This window comes from Talpa europaea, assembly GCF_964194135.1.
Source record: "Talpa europaea genome assembly, chromosome: 1".
NCBI classification, from domain to species: Eukaryota; Metazoa; Chordata; class Mammalia; order Eulipotyphla; family Talpidae; genus Talpa; species Talpa europaea.
In genome coordinates, this window is record NC_140073.1 from 157162376 (window position 1) to 157182496 (window position 20121).

General features: G+C 61.9%; 1 protein-coding gene across 1 annotated transcript in view; it reads right to left on the reverse strand.

Moving 5' to 3' along the window:
* Positions 1-19514: 19514 nt before the first annotated feature.
* Positions 19515-20121, reverse strand: part of COL6A3 (collagen type VI alpha 3 chain) — a gene marked incomplete at its 5' end in the record, with an annotated part of 57111 nt that continues 56504 nt past the window's right edge. The window contains one exon of the mRNA XM_084238005.1: positions 19515-19653. Coding sequence (XP_084094131.1) covers positions 19607-19653 — 47 coding nt within the window. The 3' untranslated portion in view covers positions 19515-19606. The remainder of the gene's footprint in view (positions 19654-20121) is intronic.

A 20121-nucleotide genomic window follows, 5' to 3' on the forward strand; every position in this document is an offset into this window, starting at 1 on the left:
AACATGAGTGTAATTGACATCCCAGAAAATGGAGGAAAAGAGAGGGTGAGATCAGAAGAAATATTTGAGTGATAACAGACAAGAATATACCAAAACAATGACAGACGTGAGACCACAGATCCAATAAACTCAGAGAGTCCCAAGCCAGGATAAAGATGAAGAATAAAAAAAATACCTACACGTATTATCTCTGTAAAGACAAAGATAAAGAAAAAGTCTTCAAGGGATGAGACATATTATCAACATGAGACCAAAGAGGAGATTTCGTAAGAGACGGCTTGTGCAAGCCCAATTCCAGAGAAAGGTTGATCCTGTCGTTCCCACATAACCGCTCCCCCTCCCTATTTGGGCTCAGCTCTGTGTTTCAAGCTGACTGTGGCCAACTGACCTCATCTGTCCCTCCTCAGCAAAGTCCGAATCTCCTGTGGGATCTGCTGCCTGGAAACACTTGAACTTTCGTAGACTTATTTGATAAGGGACCATGCTGTAGCAATTACTAAAGAAAATGCACATGCTGATAAAAAGGTTTTATTTCTGAGTAGAGTCAAGATATAGTATGTAGACAGCTGACCTGGGCCCCAAGTAACAGGCTGTCCAGCAATAAAAAATGAGACTCAGAGCGTTCTGGAAGGAAGAGGCTTCAAATTCGGAATGCTGAGGTTGCCCTGACATAGTACATTTAAAATACCAAAGAAAATAGAATCTAGAATTAAATTTTGTGACGCTTCAATGCTTAGGGCTTTGGTGACATGGTTTTTAAAAAACAAGGGCGGGGGGTGGTATAGATGTTAAAGATCTGTTTTTCAATTCCATTTCTGCCTTGCATTTTTATATTCAAACACGTTACCCTGAGTCTTTCTACATTTAAGGAGAAATAAGGCAGTTCAGGATCTGTTCTCAGACAACAGTTCTGCCCCTGGACATTTCTTTCTCTTTGGAAATGTTACTTTTCCTCTGAATCTGTTCTTTCCTCCTCAGAAGCAATTCAGAAGCATTCAGCACAATGCTTAGCACACTGTGAACATGCCAAAGTGGCAGTTGCCCTTAACTTAATTTTTTTTATTTATTGCATTATTGCTCTTATTATTTTTTTAGATTTATTTTTACTTATTTATGAATCCAAGAGTTTGGGGTACAGGCCAGAGGTGCGGGGAGTGAGAGGACTCACCAGAGACAGTGGGGAGCAGAGCAGGCAGATCTACTGAGATACACTGCTGAGGGGAGCAGCGGGGAGACAGGAGGGGTCTGCTGCACCATGTGGGTAGCTCCCTGGCCGGGGATCAAACTCATGCTGCAGAGGCTGCCGACAGCTTCACCATGCTGAGACTTAACCCCTGTGCCCCCAGGGAGGCCCTGCTCTTATTAGTTTTTAACCAGAATCACTTTTAGCTGAGTGAAGGCATAGTGTGATAACGACTTCTCGTGGGATGTCTCACTCTGCGTTCCCCCAAAATCTCAAATACATTCTTCATGGCTTTTTGAGCCCTTGGCTCACCCTCCTTCACGGGGCTTGGAAGGTGAGTGCGGCTCTGACTGGGGAGCTGGCGGGCGGCTGCGCGGCCCAGAACATCATGTGCTTTCCCTGATACGCGGCCAGAGGGAATTTTTCCATCCCCTCCTCCCCACCAGTGCGCACCCTTGTCAGCTCTCCAGGGTGGAGGCGACGTGCCGTGAAGTAGCGTGAAGCGATCAGGCAACCTTCCACCAGGCGCCCTCTCAGCGTCTAGAAAAATATTTCTAAGAATCATGTCATTATCACGTGGGCCTGTGTGTGCAGGAGCTGCTGGCTTCACGTGCGGCCTGTTCAGGTGAGGGGCCAGCGACCTTTTCAAGTGCCTTGGGCTCTGCGGCCCGAGCACAGCCTGCTTCACATCCTTCACTGCTTCTTCTCGCAGGCCTGTCAAGGCAGACGTGCCCGTGTGGACACAGGCGGCGCTGAGGCTGGGCTGCGTGAGAAGGGGCTGGGCTGCGGTTCGTCCGCCTGCCCCCCGCCGGCGGGACGCCCTGGCTGGTGGGCGAGCAGGAAGCAGGCGCACTGCGCTGGCTGCTTTTTGCCAGAATCACATTCAAAGTCCATCTTGTTTTCAGATTTTAGGAAACTGGAGTCTCTCGGAGGGTGAGCTGCAACAGAAGAGGATCGCCTCGGAAGATACTTTGCCTATTTACACCACACGCGCGCGTGCACACACGCACACCCAGGCAGGGTCTCTGCGTCCCAAGTCAGTGAAATGTCTGAACTGTCGCGGCTCGTTTCCATGGGAACGTATGTTAAGACACAATGTATGTCCTAAACAAACACCAGGTTTTCTGGCCGATGAAAGGCTTCATGAGCTGACTTTGGAAGGCGTTTTAATGCCACAAGTGCCCGCCCGGGGGCCCCTCTCCGCCCCGTCCCCGGCCTGGCCTTCCTCTCTCTGTGTCTGGCCCTCGCGTCCCGTCCTCCAGTCGCGCCTCCTCCCTCCGCCCTCTCGCCTCTTCACCAGCTCGCTCTGCGGGCCTCTCGGATGAAAATCAAGCATCTGGTTTCCATCTCCCCACGCTGTTCATCGGAGGCCCAGCCGACCCAGATTTCCTGTCCATAAATCATTACTCATCTGGGACATGCTCGGCCACTTTGGAGCTGTTTGTGCAGCGAATCTCCTTTTTTAGAAGCGCGCTCCCCTCCACGGCCTCGAGATGGGGGCCACCTTCCCGGCGGGTGATCTTCTCAATCTTGAGCTCTGAAATGCAGACAAAAGGGGCATTTACTTTGAAGAGGCATTTCAAGAAACAGTATCAAAATGAAAACTGGGGAATACATGAGCATTCCAACCTTAAAAGCGGTGAAAAGCTGGACGCAGATGCCCTGCATCCAGAGGCATGGTGTGCGATACTTTCAACAGCTGCTCAGAAGCCGAGGTGACCGCGTGACCACGCTGTGAGCCAGGGGGTTCCTGAGGTGTGGGTCCAGTTCGTCCCCATGAGAGCCTGGCCAAATGGGCACCACTAACCGGACCTAACAAAGTAGGAAACCGAGGCACAGAACGGAGAAGCGACTTGCACGCAGAGTCAGCCGTCTGGCTCCAGGCTACCTGCTAAGCACTTGATTCAACTACTTCTTAGCTTTGCCAACTGTGAAATCGCCCCCATTTCACAGACGGGGAAACTAAGGCACAGAGAAGTAAATTATAAAGCCATTATGGCCACCACCAGACCTCCCGGACACTCTCCCCTCTCTGTGCTCCCGAGCTGCCTCGTGCTGTGATGTGACAGGAAACTCCCGGGGGCTCTTGATGCCGCCAGATGGAATTCAAGTTATAAAAACCACTTGAATTGTTGCATTTTTCATAGAAGCAGGTGTGAAGCACAGATTTCTCTTACTGACATCTCATAGGAAAAGTAAAATGCATGTTGGGCAAAATAGTTTCACCTGAAAATCAACCAGACCAGTCCGTTTTCCCGGGCTCGTAACACCCACGGCTTGGGAGGAGTTTAGATAAGCACCTAAAAAGCGGGTGGGGGATGCGGGCTGAGTCCCCGGTCCTTCAACCTGGCCGGTAACCACACTCGGAGCGGTCAGGGCCCCTCTGATGCTGCTGGGCGCTGGGCCGAGCTGGCGGGGCCCTGAGGTCATCGCTGTCCCGCAAAGCGTCTCCGTGAGGGGACACAGGTCGCGGGGCACTCTGGGCAGTGACAGCGTTTTGCAAAAATCGTTTTTTAATGTAAGTTTCCTGGGGTCTCCAAACTCCCACGGTGTGTATTTCAGGGGCGCAGGGTCGCAGCCCTGCCCTTGCTGCCCCCGCTGCCCGCACCCTCCCTCAGTGCAGCCGGCAGCCCCGAGCTCTGAGCTGAGCTCTGCAGACCCCTCCTCGCTCTCAGGTGGGAGTCGAGGGTGGGGGCGGGAAGGCTGTCAGGCCGCGTGACCACGACCCTGAAATCTCAGGGGCTCAGCACAGCAGAAGGTTCTTTCCGGCTCACCCGCCCTGTTGGGGAGGGGCAGGGGCTTCCGCTCACCGTGCTGCGGGCACCGCCGGGCAGCACCAGGAGCAGGAAGCTCTTGCCAGGACACCACAGGAGGAGCCAGCTTCACCCCTCCAGGGCCTGGCACCCTGAGCCCCTCCTGGCCAGAAGCACCTGCGAGGTGGGGGCAGCGGGGAGTGTCCACAGAAAGGCCAGCCCAGGCCGCCTCCCAGAGGGCCGTGGCACCTCCCGCTCCCGGGCTTGGCCCAGGTACCCGGACAGGCAGGTCGTGAGGGAAACCGGATGACACTGACCCTAAGGAGTCAGGACAGGCCCGAGGGGGCCCGCGGGCGCGGGTGGAGGCCTGGGCTGGGTGGGCAGTGACGCCAGTGTGTAGGTGTGCGGGTCCCCCAGCACCACGCCGGTCCTGGTCCTCAGCCGCCGCGCCCCATCACTGCAGAAAGCAGAGACGTCGCCAGCCAGGGAATGGCTTACTGGGAGTTCACGGGCTCCAAGTCTGGGGAGGTCCCCACAGGTCGCGTGTTGGCTCCAGTTAGCCCTGGACTCTTCCTTCCTCTGTGTGGGAGGTCATTTATTTGGGGGGCTTGAGGGGAGACCCAAATAAAAGCGCTTACATGTCTGCCTGTTGAAGTGTGTTTTATAGCCAGCGCCTCCCAGAGAGGCTGCCCCCCTCCGCCCCACCTGTGTGAGGAGACCCTGACTGCTCTGTGCCCGGGCGGGGCCAGAGGGCGCTCGGCAGCCGGGAAGGGGGCGGAGGGCAGCCCAGAGACCGCAGCCTCCGGCTTGCTGAGTCAACAGGTCCTTTGGAGTCCACTAGCCAGTTAGTAATTCACCTCGTTACACCAGCCGCCACCCCATTTTTCTCCAGAATGTCCACAAGTGGGTCATAAAAGGCTTGTCAAGCGCCTGATGAAGAGCAGATGAGACACCACGTTAACCACATTTCCCAGCTGAGCTCCCGGGAGGAGGTGAGCTGGTGGGGAGCGCCGTGTATTTCCCCACATCCTGCCCCGAGCGGGGCGCGGCAGGAGCTGTCACCAAGCCGGTGCCCCTTGGCTCTCCTCCCAGCCTGCGGGAACACCTGGGCGCCAGAGCAGTCCCGTGACCGGACCTGCCTGCTCCGCCCGGCCCTTGTGGCCTTCCTGCCCGTGCTGTCCCCGAAACCCACTCAGCGCCACCGTCCCTCTGGGCTGTGTCCATTCAGCTGAGGTCAGGAGCAGCCCTGTGACCCCTCAGCACATGTGCAGATGCTGCTTTGACAGCCCTGAGCTCACCCCTCAGGGCCTGTCTCGACACCCTCACCTGCCCCGGAAGGCCACACTCCTCAGCCCGAGCCTCGGAAACCAGAGGCAACAACCTCCTTATGATGAGCCTATTGCCCCCGGCCACGGGGTCGGGGGATCGAGGGGGACACCTTGCACAGCTGGAGATGCTCATGGGAGTCGCCCCAAGGAGAGTCAGTCCTGCCAGCGCTACACCTCGCTGCCTCGTGGGGGCTGCCAGAGACACAGCCTGGCGTCCTGGACACACCGGCCAAGGAAGGGCCTAGCCCATCCCAGGGAAAGGATTGCTCTGGTCACAGCCTCATGCGTGGGCCTGCGCTGGGGCCACAGGACCCGCTGGAAAAAGCTTCACCCCTGACCTCACAGGAGCTCAGACCTGTCAGGAGAGGTCACCAGGCACAGCCTGCTGGTCAGCGCCACCGCAGCCCAGGGAATGACCGACACCAGCACGCGGGCGTGTTCTCTCCGCCTCTCATCGTCACCAGCAGAGCAGCTGCGGGGGGCATGAGACGGGGTGACACGGGGGACGTGGGCGTCACCGGCCATGTCACGCGTCAGGTGTGTGGCTGCCCCGGCCTCTCCAAGTGCCAACTCTCCAGCTGTGAAAAGGTCCACTGTACTTCCTCCCTCACCTCTCCACCACTGCACCTTCCGCGTAGAACTGCCATGAGGGCGGAGCAAAATAATGTATATGAGACTGGGAGGCCTGCACTGGGCTAGACCACAGGTTGTTCCATGACTCACATCACACATTTCCCTTGAGATGATTCATGGCTAGTTCATGCAAGACCAGCCCCCATGAATGACTGAACATGGCCTCGACCTCAACACCCAGCACAGCATCAGTCTACAGACTGGCAGATCACAGCCCCAGCAGATCCCCGGCAGATCACAGCCCAGCACATCCCAGCCCCGGCGATCACAGCCCAGCAGATCCCAGCCCCGGCGATCACAGCCCTGGCACATCTGCTTCTATCTAAACTAGAGCTGGTATACTGTGTCAGCACCTGAATAGCTGAAGTGAGGGTGGAGGCCCGGCCCTCCTGGAGAGAACAGAGGCTGAGCAGGGATTGGCCGGGAGCTGGGGCTGAGCGCGGGCAGCAGGGGCAGGGAAGTAGGGAGGGCAGGGGTTCAGCGCCCAGGCCCCTCGGAGGCAGGGGGAGGAGGGGACAGAATTAGGTGCGAGGCAGCGGGACCATCCAGGACCGGCGGTGACGAGCCGAGGAGGGGATGTCGTCCTGCCCCGGGCAGACGTGGCCGGACGGATGAGAACAGACCCACCGAGGAAAGATGCCAAGATGACCACAGCCTGGAAGGGCCACGAAAGGAGGGGTTGGGGCTCATTCCACCCCACGCCGCACCTCTGTGCCCCATGCCCCGGGATCATCAAGGACGCGGGTGTCCGTTTATCATGATGCGCTGGGTTCCTGCAGCAGGCAGGGCCGCCGTGTGGCCTCACACCACAGCACATGAAGCCGAGCTGGACGCTGCTCCCGGCGCTGTCCAGGCTGGAGAGACAGGGAGGTGGCCAGTGAGAGGGCAGGCCAGTGAGGCCGAGAGTCGCCTTCCTTGGTGACCAGACGCGGGGGGACACCAAAAACCCTGGCGGTCAGGAGACGCTATTTTATTGCAGTTGTGTTAAAAATCAAACGTCAGCTGTTAAAGCCACGTGTCCTATATTCCTGAAAGAGAACCATAGCAGTAAAAGTAAGTTGACAAGATGTAAGAGCCGAAGTTTACAAAGTTTACAAAGTTTACTAATTGTCAAAGAAGTGAAAAGGTTGAGGAAACAGCCTCAAACAATGTGTAAGTGCAGAAACACGAGCTCCCGCTCACGGAGGCAGGGCCGGCCGCCTGGGCCTCGGGGCCTTCCACCCAGCACAGTCAGCTCTGCCGTGGGCGCGGCCCCGTGCTCCTGCCGGGTGGACACGACCAGAAGGGACTCGTGTCCCTCCCGCCCGCCGGGGCCGGAGCCCACCATGCAGCCTGGGCCGGGGCCGTGTCCACTAACCGGTGTGACTCGGGGGCGGGCGTGCACCTTGAGCACCATGAGGACTGGGGGTATCTGCCACTGCCCCCTGCCCGGTCCTGGCCTGACTCAGACCCAAGCGCTCCCACGAGGGCCCCGCAGCCGGGCGGTCGAAGGCATGGGCAGAGCAGCCAGGCTCGAGCCGCTGGCGGGTGGCTCAGAGGTGGCAGAAGCCGTCCAGGCTGGGGCCAGGACAGAGATGCAGGCTGAGCCCGGCGGGTTGGGCGTGATTCCGCAAAGGCAGGCTGTCCACGAGGAGGCCCTGCGGGGTGACCATGGGGGAGACGCTGCGTGAGCCTGGGGGTGTGTCCGGAGCGGGGGCAGAGGACTGAGTGGGGCGTGGGGCTCATCAAGTCTGTGCCGCCACCTCGGAGGCTGGCCAGTAAGTTGGAGAGGACGGTCATTTTGGGGTGGAGGACACGGCACTGAGGAGTGTGGCCGGTGGCGGCGATGTGGGGAGTGGATCTCACGTGGATGGGTAGAAGCAGAGACGGCAACGCCGTCCTCCTGGCCCTGGACTCACTGGACACCAAGGACCACTGAGAGCACCGAGGCGGGAGCAGGGCCCAGGCCTGGCGGAGGCCCCTCTCGGCTTAGGCTGCTGCTCCGCAAGTCCAGGACCCGGCCACGGGTGCGCCCCGACACTTTTTGCCTCTCTTCAGAGCAACAAGAATTATTGTCCTGTGCCTCCAGCCTCGCGAGGTGGTCCCAGCAGGCCGCGCAGGCATCTCCCAGCAGGGCCAGGAGCAGAATTTTCTTCCTTGGCCCTCGTGTCCTTCGGTGTCAGGGCCGAGTCCAGCCTGGTGTTTCACTGACACCCGAAGAGCCGATACACACTGAGACTCACCCCCACCTGCACGATGACGCTGAGCTCTGCTTGGACTTTGTAATGACCAGATAGGATGTGGTCAGAACAGTCCCAAGGCCAGTTGGAGAGGGAGGACTTGGTCTGCCACTTCACTTCCAGAAACTTCTTCCCCGAAGCGCTTCATTTATGGAAACTTCTTGGGCACTTGGCTCCCATTGCAGGTGGGCCTGTCTGTGTCCTGGCCCGAACGCCCAGCCCAGCGGGCTGCTGCCCGCACCCAGCAGGTGTGTGCCTCATGGCCACGGACTTGTGGACGGAACTGATCCGCACACGCCTCACAGCCCTCCGCACAAGCAGGTGACTGCCACAACCCCTACACCCAGCGGGCTGCTCTGCCCCTCCATGGGGTCACATTCAAAAATGATCTTTTGGTCAGGGAGGCCCAGGGAGGGCCAGGGAGGGCCAGGGAGAGCCAGGGAGGGCCAGCAAGGGCCAAAGAGGTCCAGCAAGGGCCAGAAATGTCCAGGAAGGTTCAGGGAGGGCCAGGGAGAGTCAGGGAGGGCCAGAGAGGGACAGAGAGGGCCAGCAAGGGCCAGAGAGTTCCAGGGAGGTTCAGGAGGGCCAGGGAGGGTCAGGGTGTGTCAGAGAGGTCCAGGGAGAGTCAGAGAGGTCCAGGGAGGGTCAGAGAGGCCTAGGGAGAGTCAGAGAGGTCCAGGGAGAGTCAGAGAGGTCCAGGGAGGGTCAGAGAGGCCTAGGGAGGGCCAAGGAGGGCCAGTAAGGGCCAGGGAGGGCCAGCAAGGGCCAGGGAGGGCCCACTGCCAGGGCAAAGCTGTAGCGTTTCACCCGGTCACACATAGCGGACCAGACGCCGCAGCATGAACTGGGAAATGAGCGCAGAATTTCTAAACCTGGGATCCAAGCTGGCGGCCAAGAGCCAGGTTTGCTTGAGAGACATTCTTTGGCAGCGGTGGGTGTGTTTGAGCCTTCCGGCCAGAATGCCAGCATGGCAGACATTTCTCCCCTACGTGCCTCAAGACCCCCCAGTCCATATCACACCCCTCCTGACTCCTCTGTGAAACCCCACTTAGGTCAAACATCCTCACCGGACCCCAGTGGCCACAAGGGGCCCAGACGGAGGCTGGTGTCCGAGTCAGGGCCACGGTGGCGCCTCCTGAGTGCAGAGCCCCTTCCTGGGCCATGCCCGGCCGGTCCACTTCCAAAGCTGCAACAAGAAGAGTGAGGACCTGGGTCTGCACAGGCATGAGCCCCACCCCCACCCCGACAGGGCGTTTAGAAGAAGGGCCTGCAGGCTGCTGGGGCTCTGACATGCAGCAATGATTGTGGGGTGGGCTTGGGTAACAGCTCCTGCCAAACAAGGGAATTAAGGAGCCCCGGGGGCCCAGCAGGCAGACCCTGTTTGGCAGCAGAGGGGGCGCACACCCGCTATTTTTAGCCCTCCCCCTGCCACGCTGGCAGATGCTCCCGCGAATGGCGGGCGATGGCTTCCATGTGTGCGAGTGGAATGCAGAGGCCCAAGCGCTTCCAGCGCGGGTGTGTTTCCTTAAAAGGCCTGAGAGAGTCAGATGGGAGGCCCAAGGGCCAGGAGCCGGGACCCCAGGCGCGCCGGACCCCGGGCGAGCAGGGCCACGTGAGCCGACGGCGCCTGAGTGTGAGCCTCCTTTAAGTGAAAATGGATTTTTAGTTTTGAAACTCAAAGGACGAGGGTTTGAACTTGCAGATACAGTGAGCTCTGCTCGGCCGGGGGAGATTATCCCTGTGTGAGTCATTTGTGGCAAGGACATTAGAGCCGCGCATATAAATCCCATCAGACATTTACTGTGCAAACCAAAGCTGCTGGCCAGCTGGGGAGGGCTCGATGCTAAACAGACCCAGCCCGCAGCGCGAGCCTTTCCCAGGAAGGCTCGGAAGGAAGCAGTGTTCTGGCTGCTTCTGAGCTGAATGGGATGGGATGCGTAGCAGAGGCTAGACCAGAATAGAAGAGAATTAAAATATTCTCTCATTTGGGACCTTTATCCTGAGTGATATAAAACATGCCTAAGTTTGTTGTTTCTGGGAATGGTGCACATTTATTTCTGTTATCCTGACGTTGTGTCTAGCGTGCATCCAAGGGGCTGAGGTGGTGAATCCAGCAGACTATTGAGTGTTAGTAAAGGCCAATAGCCAATGTCTTCTTTTGTCCCCAAGCTACAGAAAAGCAAAAGCGGAGAATGTGTTGACGCCACGGGCGCAGCCTGAGCTCACCTTCACCCACTGTCCTGTTGCCCGGAACAGTCGGAGGCGCCGCGTCGGTCTGGCCTAGGGACCCGCGGGGACCCCAGGAAATCCAGCAGGCGCAGCACTTGGTGCAGGCTGGGGGGGGGGGGCAGGACCCAGGCGCCCGTCCACGCCCCGTCCCTGGCCTCGGCAAGGCGCCCACAGGCCGAGGGTCAGCAAGTCCCCAAGCCAAAGTGCTGCCCTTCCATGAAGGCTGAAAAGCTGTTTCTGTTGTTCTGGTTCTGCTTTAGCAAACATCGGCCACTTAACTGGGAGGATCGAAGCTTCCTCCTTCATGCGGACTACACAGCTTGCTGGCCAGCGAGAGCCCTCTACACGCAGGCTAACACGCATGGCCACGGGCGTGCGGAGCTCGGCCTGCCAGGGTGGGGTCTCAAAAGTGCTGGCGTCCAGGAAGCAAGCCTCGAGCCCACCACGTGTAACCAAGCCTGTGTTCATGGGGCCACGGGTCAGCGACACAAGCTGGCCAGCTGGTGGCAGGTGGGATGGGAGGTCAGAGCCCGCAGCGGGAGGTCGGCGCACAGAGCGGGAGAGGCCGGAGAGAGCCTGGAATCCGCCCACCTGCCGGGAAGGAGGTGCCTGTGCAGGTGAGGCCCTGGCGGCCTCACCCAAACCCCAGGCTTCTAAACCACGGCATCCCCACTGCCCCGAGCTGGTCCTGACCTCACCGCGCTGGGCAGGGGTGTGCTGTTGGACACCACGTGACCGGCTTACCCGGGTCTGCAGATGGCCGGTTCCACCCGCCTCCTGTCTGCTAATTGGTGTCTCCATGAACAAGTGGCTGCTTCTCAGTTGCCGACTTCAGCTCCTCTGTGTCAGCCGCCAGGCGTCACAATGTCCGCCAGCATCTCGAGGAGGGAGGGTCTTCACAGTCCCGCTGGGCAGGACACAGCCCACCCGGCCAGCACCCCTGGGCCCCGGTGCGGCCTGAAGGGAGGGTGTCAGCACGCGGAGTCTCATCACAGGTCAGCCGAGCGGGAGACGGGCTTTGCTGGAAGGACCCTGAGTAGCTTCGACGGACAAAGGGGAGCCTGGAAACCCAGGCTCAGCTCCGGGACGGTCCAGGGAGCACGGCCGCCAGGTCACCACCCATGTCACACCGCGGACGTGTGACGGCCATGGGCGCTGCCACCCGGCCTGGACACCAGCTGGCTCGCTGACCCGACACAGCGGGCTCCCGTGCCCAGAGCTCCCAGGCCGGGGGCCGGTCTCCCCGACACCCCTCTGTCACAGTCGGCATAGGATTTCTCAGCAACAGTATGCACAGGCAACCAGAAGTAGGGGCTCCACCCCCGGGGACCCCAAACTGAAGACAACGGAGTCACAAGGTAAGTAGTGTCCTCCCTCTCCTTAGCGCCTCCTCTCTGGTCCCCGGAGGTCGCCCCTGGACGGAACCCCGTGTTCACTGCCACTGCAAATAGGGAGGCCTTGCTCCCCATCTCGCCCCAGCCCCTCATCTCTGCGTCCCACAGGCCTTGCCTTGCAAACCACCCCCCTCTGAAACTTGGCAAGGGTGTGCTTTCAGGAGACCCCAAACAAGACCAGCTGGGAGGTGAAGGGGCCTGTCCTTGGACCAGACCCCACCCTGCCCAGTCGCTCAGCTACAGGCGCCGGGTCCTCCCACAGCCGGCTGGCCAGGGGCTGGCGGAGCTCACGGCACCCCCTGCGCAGGGGCGAGGCCGGCCTCCCCGGTGAGTCTGCGGTGGGGGCGTCCTGGGGGCCGGCCCGCTCTTCTCTGGCTGTTTCCCACCTCTTTGGGGGTCGCAACTGGACTCCAAAATGCTGCTGCTTTGGCAACTCTTTGGCAACCTTAGGCCCTCGTGGAGGCGCAGACGCAGGGATAAGGCCAAGGGGCCCAAGGGCAGGTTCCACACGGGGCCTCAGGAGCCTGAGGGACTCCCGGACCCTGGAGCACCATGGCAGCCCCAGGAAGCCCCAAGGGCTGTGATGGGCCGAGACCATCAGCTCCCGGGGACACGAGGCAGGGGCAGCATCAAAGCTCAGCCCAGCAGGCGGAGGCAGAGCAGAGCAGACTGACCTCTGGGCCCCCTGCACGAGGCCCGGGCCCCACAGCCCTGGCAGCCCCGCGCTTCTCCAGAAGCTTCACCCTGTTGGGCGGACCTGAGAAGCCAGCTATGAGGAACCGCCAGGTCCAGCTGCAAATCTGACAACGAGGGAAATTTGGCAGGAATGCGTGAACCATTCCCTAGATGTGAGTCACCGTGGGGAGAAATGAAAGTTTCTTGGAACTGCGGCCCCGGTTCTCTCCAGCAGGACAGTGCCCTCCAGCACGCGGGCTGCTTTTCAGGGGTGTCGAAGGTGGTGGGGAGGGGCGCTCAGGGGTGCGGCAGGCCTGGCAGGCACAGCACTAGCAGAGGGGCCGGCGGAGCCCTGGAGGCTGCAGGGACCGGGGACCCGACCGACGGCCCCACGACCCGCCTCAGCCCAGCAGGCCACCCTGTGAGCAGCCCAAGCCTGAGCTGGACGTCCAGCTTCTCCCAGAACTGCCCAGGGCAGAGTGGCTCCCGAGAGTGGACGAGAGAAGGAAAACCCGCACCAAGGAAGGGCGGGTGGGAACGGCCGGGCCCAAGAGCACCGAAGGCCTTGGGAGGGTGGGGCGGCCCCAGGGGTGAGGAGGGGGTGGGGGCTGGAGCAGGCGCTCAGGGCCCCTTTGGGACAGTCGTCAGAAGCCCCTGGAAGAGGGCGCTGGGTGTCCCCAGAGAGCTGTGGGGAGCTCTGGGCCATGAGGACTCTCTCAGATGCAGCCTCCAGTGGTCCAGCTGGGCCACGCTGACCCCGTACCCTCCTCCGTAAGGCGAGGATGGCCAGGCAGCCCCGCTGAGATGGGGCCGAAGCTTCTCCCACTGCCCCGACAGGCTGCAGCCACCAGTCAGTGACGGCCGCCGGCCAGTGATGGCCGTGCTCGTCAGGGACACAGCTGCTGGACAGCCACAGACCCCAGCGTCTCAGCCTGACTGGAGTCTGTCTGGCCAGGCTGTCTGCGCGGTCATCTGTGTCCACGCACAACGGCTCTCCCTTCATCCGCTCAGCAGAATCGCCTGCGGTTCCACCCGTGCCGTCGCCACCAACACCGTTTCGTCGATTTAAAGAGCTGAACCGCCTTCCACGCCGCGCGCACCGCTGTGTCCGCGTCCAGCCCCCGGGCGGCCGTGGTGGGCGCACGCGCTGCTCGGGCTGTGCTTGTGCACACGGGGCCAGGCGGGGCTCGTGTTCCCGTTCTCGAGTCCCTCAGGTTACCCCGGCAGGGCACGCTGTCCCTGCGGCCTTCGCTTCCCCACGCCGCCTCCCGGAGTGGCTGCAGCCAAGCGCCACAACAAAATCCTCTCCGTGAAAAAATGGGCGGTCAGGCAAGGGGGCGGCCAGGAAGGGGAGGCGGCCGGCGAGCCGCGTGTGGCACGGGCTCTGGCAGGTGCAGGGAGCGTGTGCACACCTCGGGGGCGAAGCTGTGCTCCTGAAACGACATCCGCTGGTCAACAACGAGCAAATCAGTAAAATACGATTTAAAGTTTGTTATTATTAAATCCCTTTAATCCACTTAGCTTAAAATACGGATTTCAGGCCAGAAACTCTCTTTTATCACTGGCTGATTACACACTCACTGCATAGTTTTCCTGTTGGGAAAGACATCAAAATTACAAATTCTCTCTAAAAAAAAGTTGAGTTCTCATTCAAAAAATCCAAACCAGGTGTCCTCGCTGGCCGGCCTGGCAGGAGGAATCTGGGGCTGACCCCGAAGGAACTGGGTGGACGTGAGGGTGAGGGCCGCGGCGGGGTTCAGGGGAGGACGCGGTGTCCACAGCATGGGCTGACCACGGTTGGGCCTTGGGAAGATGCCCGGCTGTCCGGGGTCAGTGCAGCAGCTCGGGCCACCCCCGGCTGACCCCAAGTCAGGACAGATGGCCTCACAGAGGCTCAGTCAGCGTTGTGGGAATAAGCGAGAAAGATGATGTCAGTTCTTGCATAGTTTGGATCAAAATGCACCGGGAGCCAGCACTTTCTTCCTCTCCTGTGGTCCTGGCCTTGCGGCCTCTGGTCTGAGTTTTGCACGGCCCCGTGGCTGCTGCTGGGTCGCGGTGACCGTGTCACCCCCTCGCTGAGCTGGCATCTCACCCGCACGCGCCCTGGGGTCTTTGATTCACTTTACTTTCTTTTTAAAGAAAGTCAATTGCTTGACTTACTATTGATTTCTCCAAACTAGCTAAATCTGGGGGTTACATCTTCAGGCTCTATGTGCTTAGGGCTCCCCTCACCCACCAGTTCCTGGGCCCTCCACACCCCAGGTCTACCCCTCAACCCCACCCCTCCACCATGCACCCCTCCACTGCTCCCCCCACTCTGCCCCCATCCCCCCATACCAGCAGCACTCTGCCCCTCCCCCTGCCCCACTCCTGTACCCCTCTGTCCCCCACCCAAGGGCCACCTCTCACCCTTCCACCCTGCACCCCTCCCCTACACGCCCCGCCCCACCGGCTCTGCCCCCCGCCCCTTCTGGAAATCAGCGTATTCTCCTAAGAGCCACTTGGTTGTGAAATGTTGGTTCTTCGGCGTCAGGTGCCCGTGGTGCACAGACGAGTGCACCAGCCGCGACTGTCTTCCACCTGCTGACCGGCCTGGCTCAGCGGCCCCCCTTCTGCCCACGCCGACCCCAGGCACAGCTGTCGTCCCTGTGACTGAGTCACATGTCCCGGACACACGGGGTCCCATGCGAGCCCCTGCAGGCTCCAGGTCACCCAGCAACCCCTGCCCCTCGCCAGAGGCCAGCCCGCGTCTTCCTCGCGTGGAGCCCAGTTCCACCCACCACCCAGGCCTGTCTCCCCCGGGCTCCGCTGGCTGCTTCCTGCCCAAGCCTCGAGGGTTGCCTTGACGTTGGTTGTCTCCTCTGCAGCCGCGAGCGCCCTTCTGAAGCTGGCGCCCGTCACCGCCTGCCCAGCCCTCAGGACTCTCGGGGCGGGCCCCGCCACAGGGTGCCCGCGGCCACCTGCTCCTGCCTCCCCCGCATCTTGTCAGACCCCCACGAGCACATATACCCAGAGGGGTTCACCCTTGTAGCCCCAAAGCCCAAGGGACCCGACAGCGCACCCACCAAAGGCGTCAACATCCTGGGGGGTCTCCACCGACAAACCAGGGTGCCAGGGGAGGGCCCTAGATAAACCTGAACATCTGGATGGCTGAGCCCCTTCCTTACACCCCGCCCCATGTTGCAGGCTGTGCCCACTGGGGTCTTCAGGGTGGGAGGGCCGCACCCCGAGTGCACTCAGCCCGGGGCCCACCGCACCCGCCCCACCCACACACTCGCCCTGCTGAGGAGGTGAACACGCAAGGCGGCCCGACCCGGCGTCCGAGCAGCAGCACAGGGAAGCAGGAGCCCCCGGGGCATGCAGGCCTCACCCCACAGGCTCCGGGAGTAAAGCACCTCCAGTGCCAGAGCTGGTCAGAGGGTGAGCCGCCCCTCCCCGCGCCGGAGGGGAACAGGGGAGTAGCCGGAGAGTGAGACCATCAGGACAACAGGTGACAATTTAATTTACAGAGAACGATTTCCCCTTTAAAATAGCTGCTCCCTGGTGGCGCAAGGGGTTGAGACGCAACCTAGGAAGCTGTCCGCAGCCTCTGCAGCAGGAGTTCAATCCCCGGCCAGGGAGCTGCCCACATGGCACAGCAGACCTCTCCTGTCTCCCCGCTGCTCCCCTCAGCAGTGGATTTCAGTCCTTCTGCCTGTTCTGCTCCCCACTCTGTCTCTGGTGAATCCCCTCACTCCCTGCACCTCTGGCCTGTACCCCAGCTCTTGTATGCATAAGTAAATAAAATAAATCTTTTTAAAAAAATAACTCCTCTGGACAGGTAACATGCTCTTTAAAAAAAAAAAAGTAAGTGTGGGGACTTTGAGAGAAAAGCATGGAGCCCCCCCACCACTACCCCAGGCTTCAGCTCTGCTGCGTCTGCACCTCACACCTCCTCTGCGGAAGGACCCCCTGTGTGTGCGGGTCCCCGAGCCCCCCTCACCGCACAGGACAAGTCACTGAGGTCTGGGAGCGGCACAGAACCCCCCAAGTGCACACTGGGCAGCCCACAAAGTCACTCACTCTCCCACCACCCTCGACCCCCTTCCTGTTTCTGAGGCTCAACCTTCACTCGGGGTTCTGGAAACACCCTGCCAGGGGTCCCTCAGGCCTTGCCCAGGAGGCACCCCCACTCTCTGCAAGTCAGACCTCCTCCCTGACCGTCCTCCCCAAGCGAGGACAGTCACCTGCTGCCCGGGCTCCTCCCCTCTCTCGCCCCTTATCCTCACGGACGCTCACCTGGGCCAACCCGGCGCGGGTCTGCAGCTCCCTGAGCCCCTCAGCTGGGGAGCCCCTCAGCTGGGGGCCCTGCTGCCTGCCCCCCTCAGGTGCCTGCTGAGCGGACGCTGCCCTGGTGCACTGCCCGGGGACAGCCGTGAGGCCTCCCCCCAGCCGGCAGCACGCCACCCAGCAGCCAGCCTCCTGGAGTGGGTCCCCGAGGTAGCCCGTGCGCGCCCCACACCCGCCCCAGCCGTCCCCCCTTCACCTCCCAAAGAAACGACTCAGACCCTTCATCCCAGAGCCTGCTTCTGGGGCCCCACAGACCACGGCGCCCACTCGAGGGAAGGCCGGGGAGCCTGGCGCCCAGCGAGGGCCCTGCTCCTTTGTCCCCAGGAGAGCGGCTGCTGGCGCCTGGCGGGCCCCACCCCGAGCGGAGGCCAAGGCCAGCGCGGACCCCTGCTGAGGTGGAGAGGACCCAGGCGGGTGCCGAGGCCGGGCCGCCCCGGAGAGCCAGCTCTTCCCCCACGGCGGGGACGGGCTCCCTCCTGGGGGCAGGGGGGCGTTCAGTAGGCCCTCCTAGGAGCCAAGGCGTCGGGAGGAGAGCACCCCAGCCTGGGGCAGGGCGGGGCCCAGGCTTCCTCCCTGCCACCCGCCCCTGCTGGGGACCGGCTCTGACCACGTGGGGGCTGCGGGGAGGGGAGAGCTGACGTGCAAGGCTGGAGACGCCTGTGGACCATGGCTGGACTTGAGCCGACTCCCTAACACCGTACCCCAAGAGGGCGTCTACTAGAGGAAGACATCCCACACCAAGAGCTGGTGAGGAGGGTGTCCCCACGGGGCTGGGAGTGGCAGGGCGGGCTGAACACCCCGGTGAGACCCCACAGATCCTCAGAGCACCAGCACAACCCCAACAGGGTCACAGCACCCCCAACAGGGTCATGCACGCCCCCAGCAGGGCTAGCATGGGGTGCAGACCATGGCACAGGGGCCGAGGGTGCAGGTGAGAGAACAGCCGCCGCCCCAGCCTGGAAGGCGAGGAGGCCCTGCTCCGCCGGGAGCTCTGTCCGCCTGGGTCCCGGTGAGGCCTCCCGGGCTCTGAAGCCTCAGCCGGTTTTCAGATGTGCAGGATCAGCCTTAAGACGCAGCAGGAAGGATTCGCGACAGGCGTGAGCAGGACGGCTAGATCGGGCTCGAGGCCCTCGCGGGCTACCTGGCATCGGTCACCAGCTCCGTGGCCGCACTGAGTTGGGGCAGGTGCTGGAGAGGCTAGTGATGCTCTGGGCTGGACTGTGCAACCCCCCCCCCAGCCCCCAAATAGACGTGCAGAACCTCAGCCCCCAGCACTTCAGGACACCCCTTACTTGGAGGTGAGGTCAGGTCCTGAGGGAGAGGCAAGCCCCTCACCCAGCGGGACATGTCCTTGTCAGAAGGGGCATGAGACAGGCTCTGGGGTCCAGCCAGCGGTCAGAGAGAGTGAGGCCAGCCTGGCTCTCAAGACAAAGACACAATGGTCCCAGGCAACACGGCCATCCCCGGGCCCCACCTGGCCCCCACCTGGCCCCCACCTGCTCTCCTGGCCCCCGCCTGGCCCCCACCTGCTCTCCTGGCCCCCGCCGGCCCCCACCTGCTCTCCTGGCCCACGCCGGCCCCCACCTGCTCTCCTGGCCCCCGCCGGCCCCCACCTGCTCTCCTGGCTCCCGCCTGGCCCCCACCTGCTCTCCTGGCCCCCGCCGGCCCCCACCTGCTCTCCTGGCCCCCGCCTGGCCCCCACCTGCTCTCCTGGCTCCCCCCTGCCCCCACCTGCTCTCCTGGCCCACGCCGGCCCCCACCTGCTCTCCTGGCCCCCGCCGGCCCCCACCTGCTCTCCTGGCTCCCGCCTGGCCCCCACCTGCTCTCCTGGCCCCCGCCGGCCCCCACCTGCTCTCCTGGCCCCCGCCTGGCCCCCACCTGCTCTCCTGGCTCCCCCCTGCCCCCACCTGCTCTCCTGGCCCCCGCCGGCCCCCACCTGCTCTCCTGGCTCCCGCCTGGCCCCCACCTGCTCTCCTGGCCCCCGCCGGCCCCCACCTGCTCTCCTGGCTCCCGCCTGGCCCCCACCTGCTCTCCTGGCCCCCGCCTGGCCTCATGCACACCTCGGACATAGCTCCCCTGCACCCTCCATTGAAAGCCAAAGGGTGGTGCCCAGATCATGGACGGGGCGGGGCGAGACCTGGTCTCCCGGGCAGAGGGCGAGTGTGGAAACTCAGAGCCAGCAACACCACGACATTTAATATACTTTATTAAAAAGTTTCTTTGTATAAATTTCCTAAACATTTTAAAATTAAAATTAAACCCCCCTGGATTAAAAACAAAAACAAAAACACAGACACACACATCAGAGGAGCGCCGCAGCCTGCTCTCCCGCCACTCTCCGTTCGTGCTCGCAGCCTCCGGTCCCACCGCGGTGCCCCAAGGCCGGGGGCTCGCCTCCTGCTAGCTACAGCGATTCTTAGGGGCTTGAGAAGAGGAAAGGCCGGCGAGCAGCCCGCACAGGGCTCCCGCCGGCCGGCGCGGGAATGCTCAGGAGGGTGAGCCAAGCAGAAGCGCACGTGAGCGGTGAGGTCGGGGCTGCTCTCTAGACCTTCCATGCGCCTCGGCAGGCGCAGCGTGAGACTCCAGAGGGCATTCGGATGTACAGGAGCGTCCGCGGAGCCCCCAGCAGCGGGTCACCGTTACCCAGCACTCCCGGGCGGGCGTGACGGCCTGGGGACGCGAGCGTTGGGTCCACAGACACATTTAGCACCAAGTTGATAGCCTCGCGGCAGAACCTTTCCTCCCAAGTCCGAGCGTCAATGAAAGCGTGAAATGCACAGGGCAGGAGACCCCCAGAGCTTCTGCGGAGACGGCTGCGAACAGCTGACTCCTTCTTCAAGAGGTATGTGGACGGCCCGCCCGCTTAGGTCCCGATGGCGGCCATGGCCCCGGCGTTGGCGCTGACGAGCACTGGGGGGCGGGGAGACAAGGCAGCCAGGTCACTGGGCGCCAGGGGCGCCGTCCTTCTGGGGACCACGGCCCCGCGGCCCCCGCTCTCATCCCCACTCACTCCCGGTTCTGTGGTGCTGGATCTGCTGCCTGGGCCCGGGGCTCCCTGCCCCAGCCGGGTCCCCTCCCTGCCAGCCCCATGACCCTCTGTGCGGCGTGAGCGCTCCCCACTCCGGCACGGCCCCCAGGCGCCCACAACGCTGTCCTCACCCCGACAGAGCCGTCCACATCGGGACACGCTGGCCGGCCCCAGCGTTATTACTTAGAGGACGCAAGCGCCTGAAGTGACCGGCTGGGGGTCTTTTCTCCAGACCGCCTTGTAACCGCGTCAGCTTCTCTTCCTAACCATCGCGTCGGTCGCACGACTCTGTCCATAGGGGGTGGTGGCGTCGCCCAAGGACCAGAAGTAGCCGACGCGTGCGTCCTCTC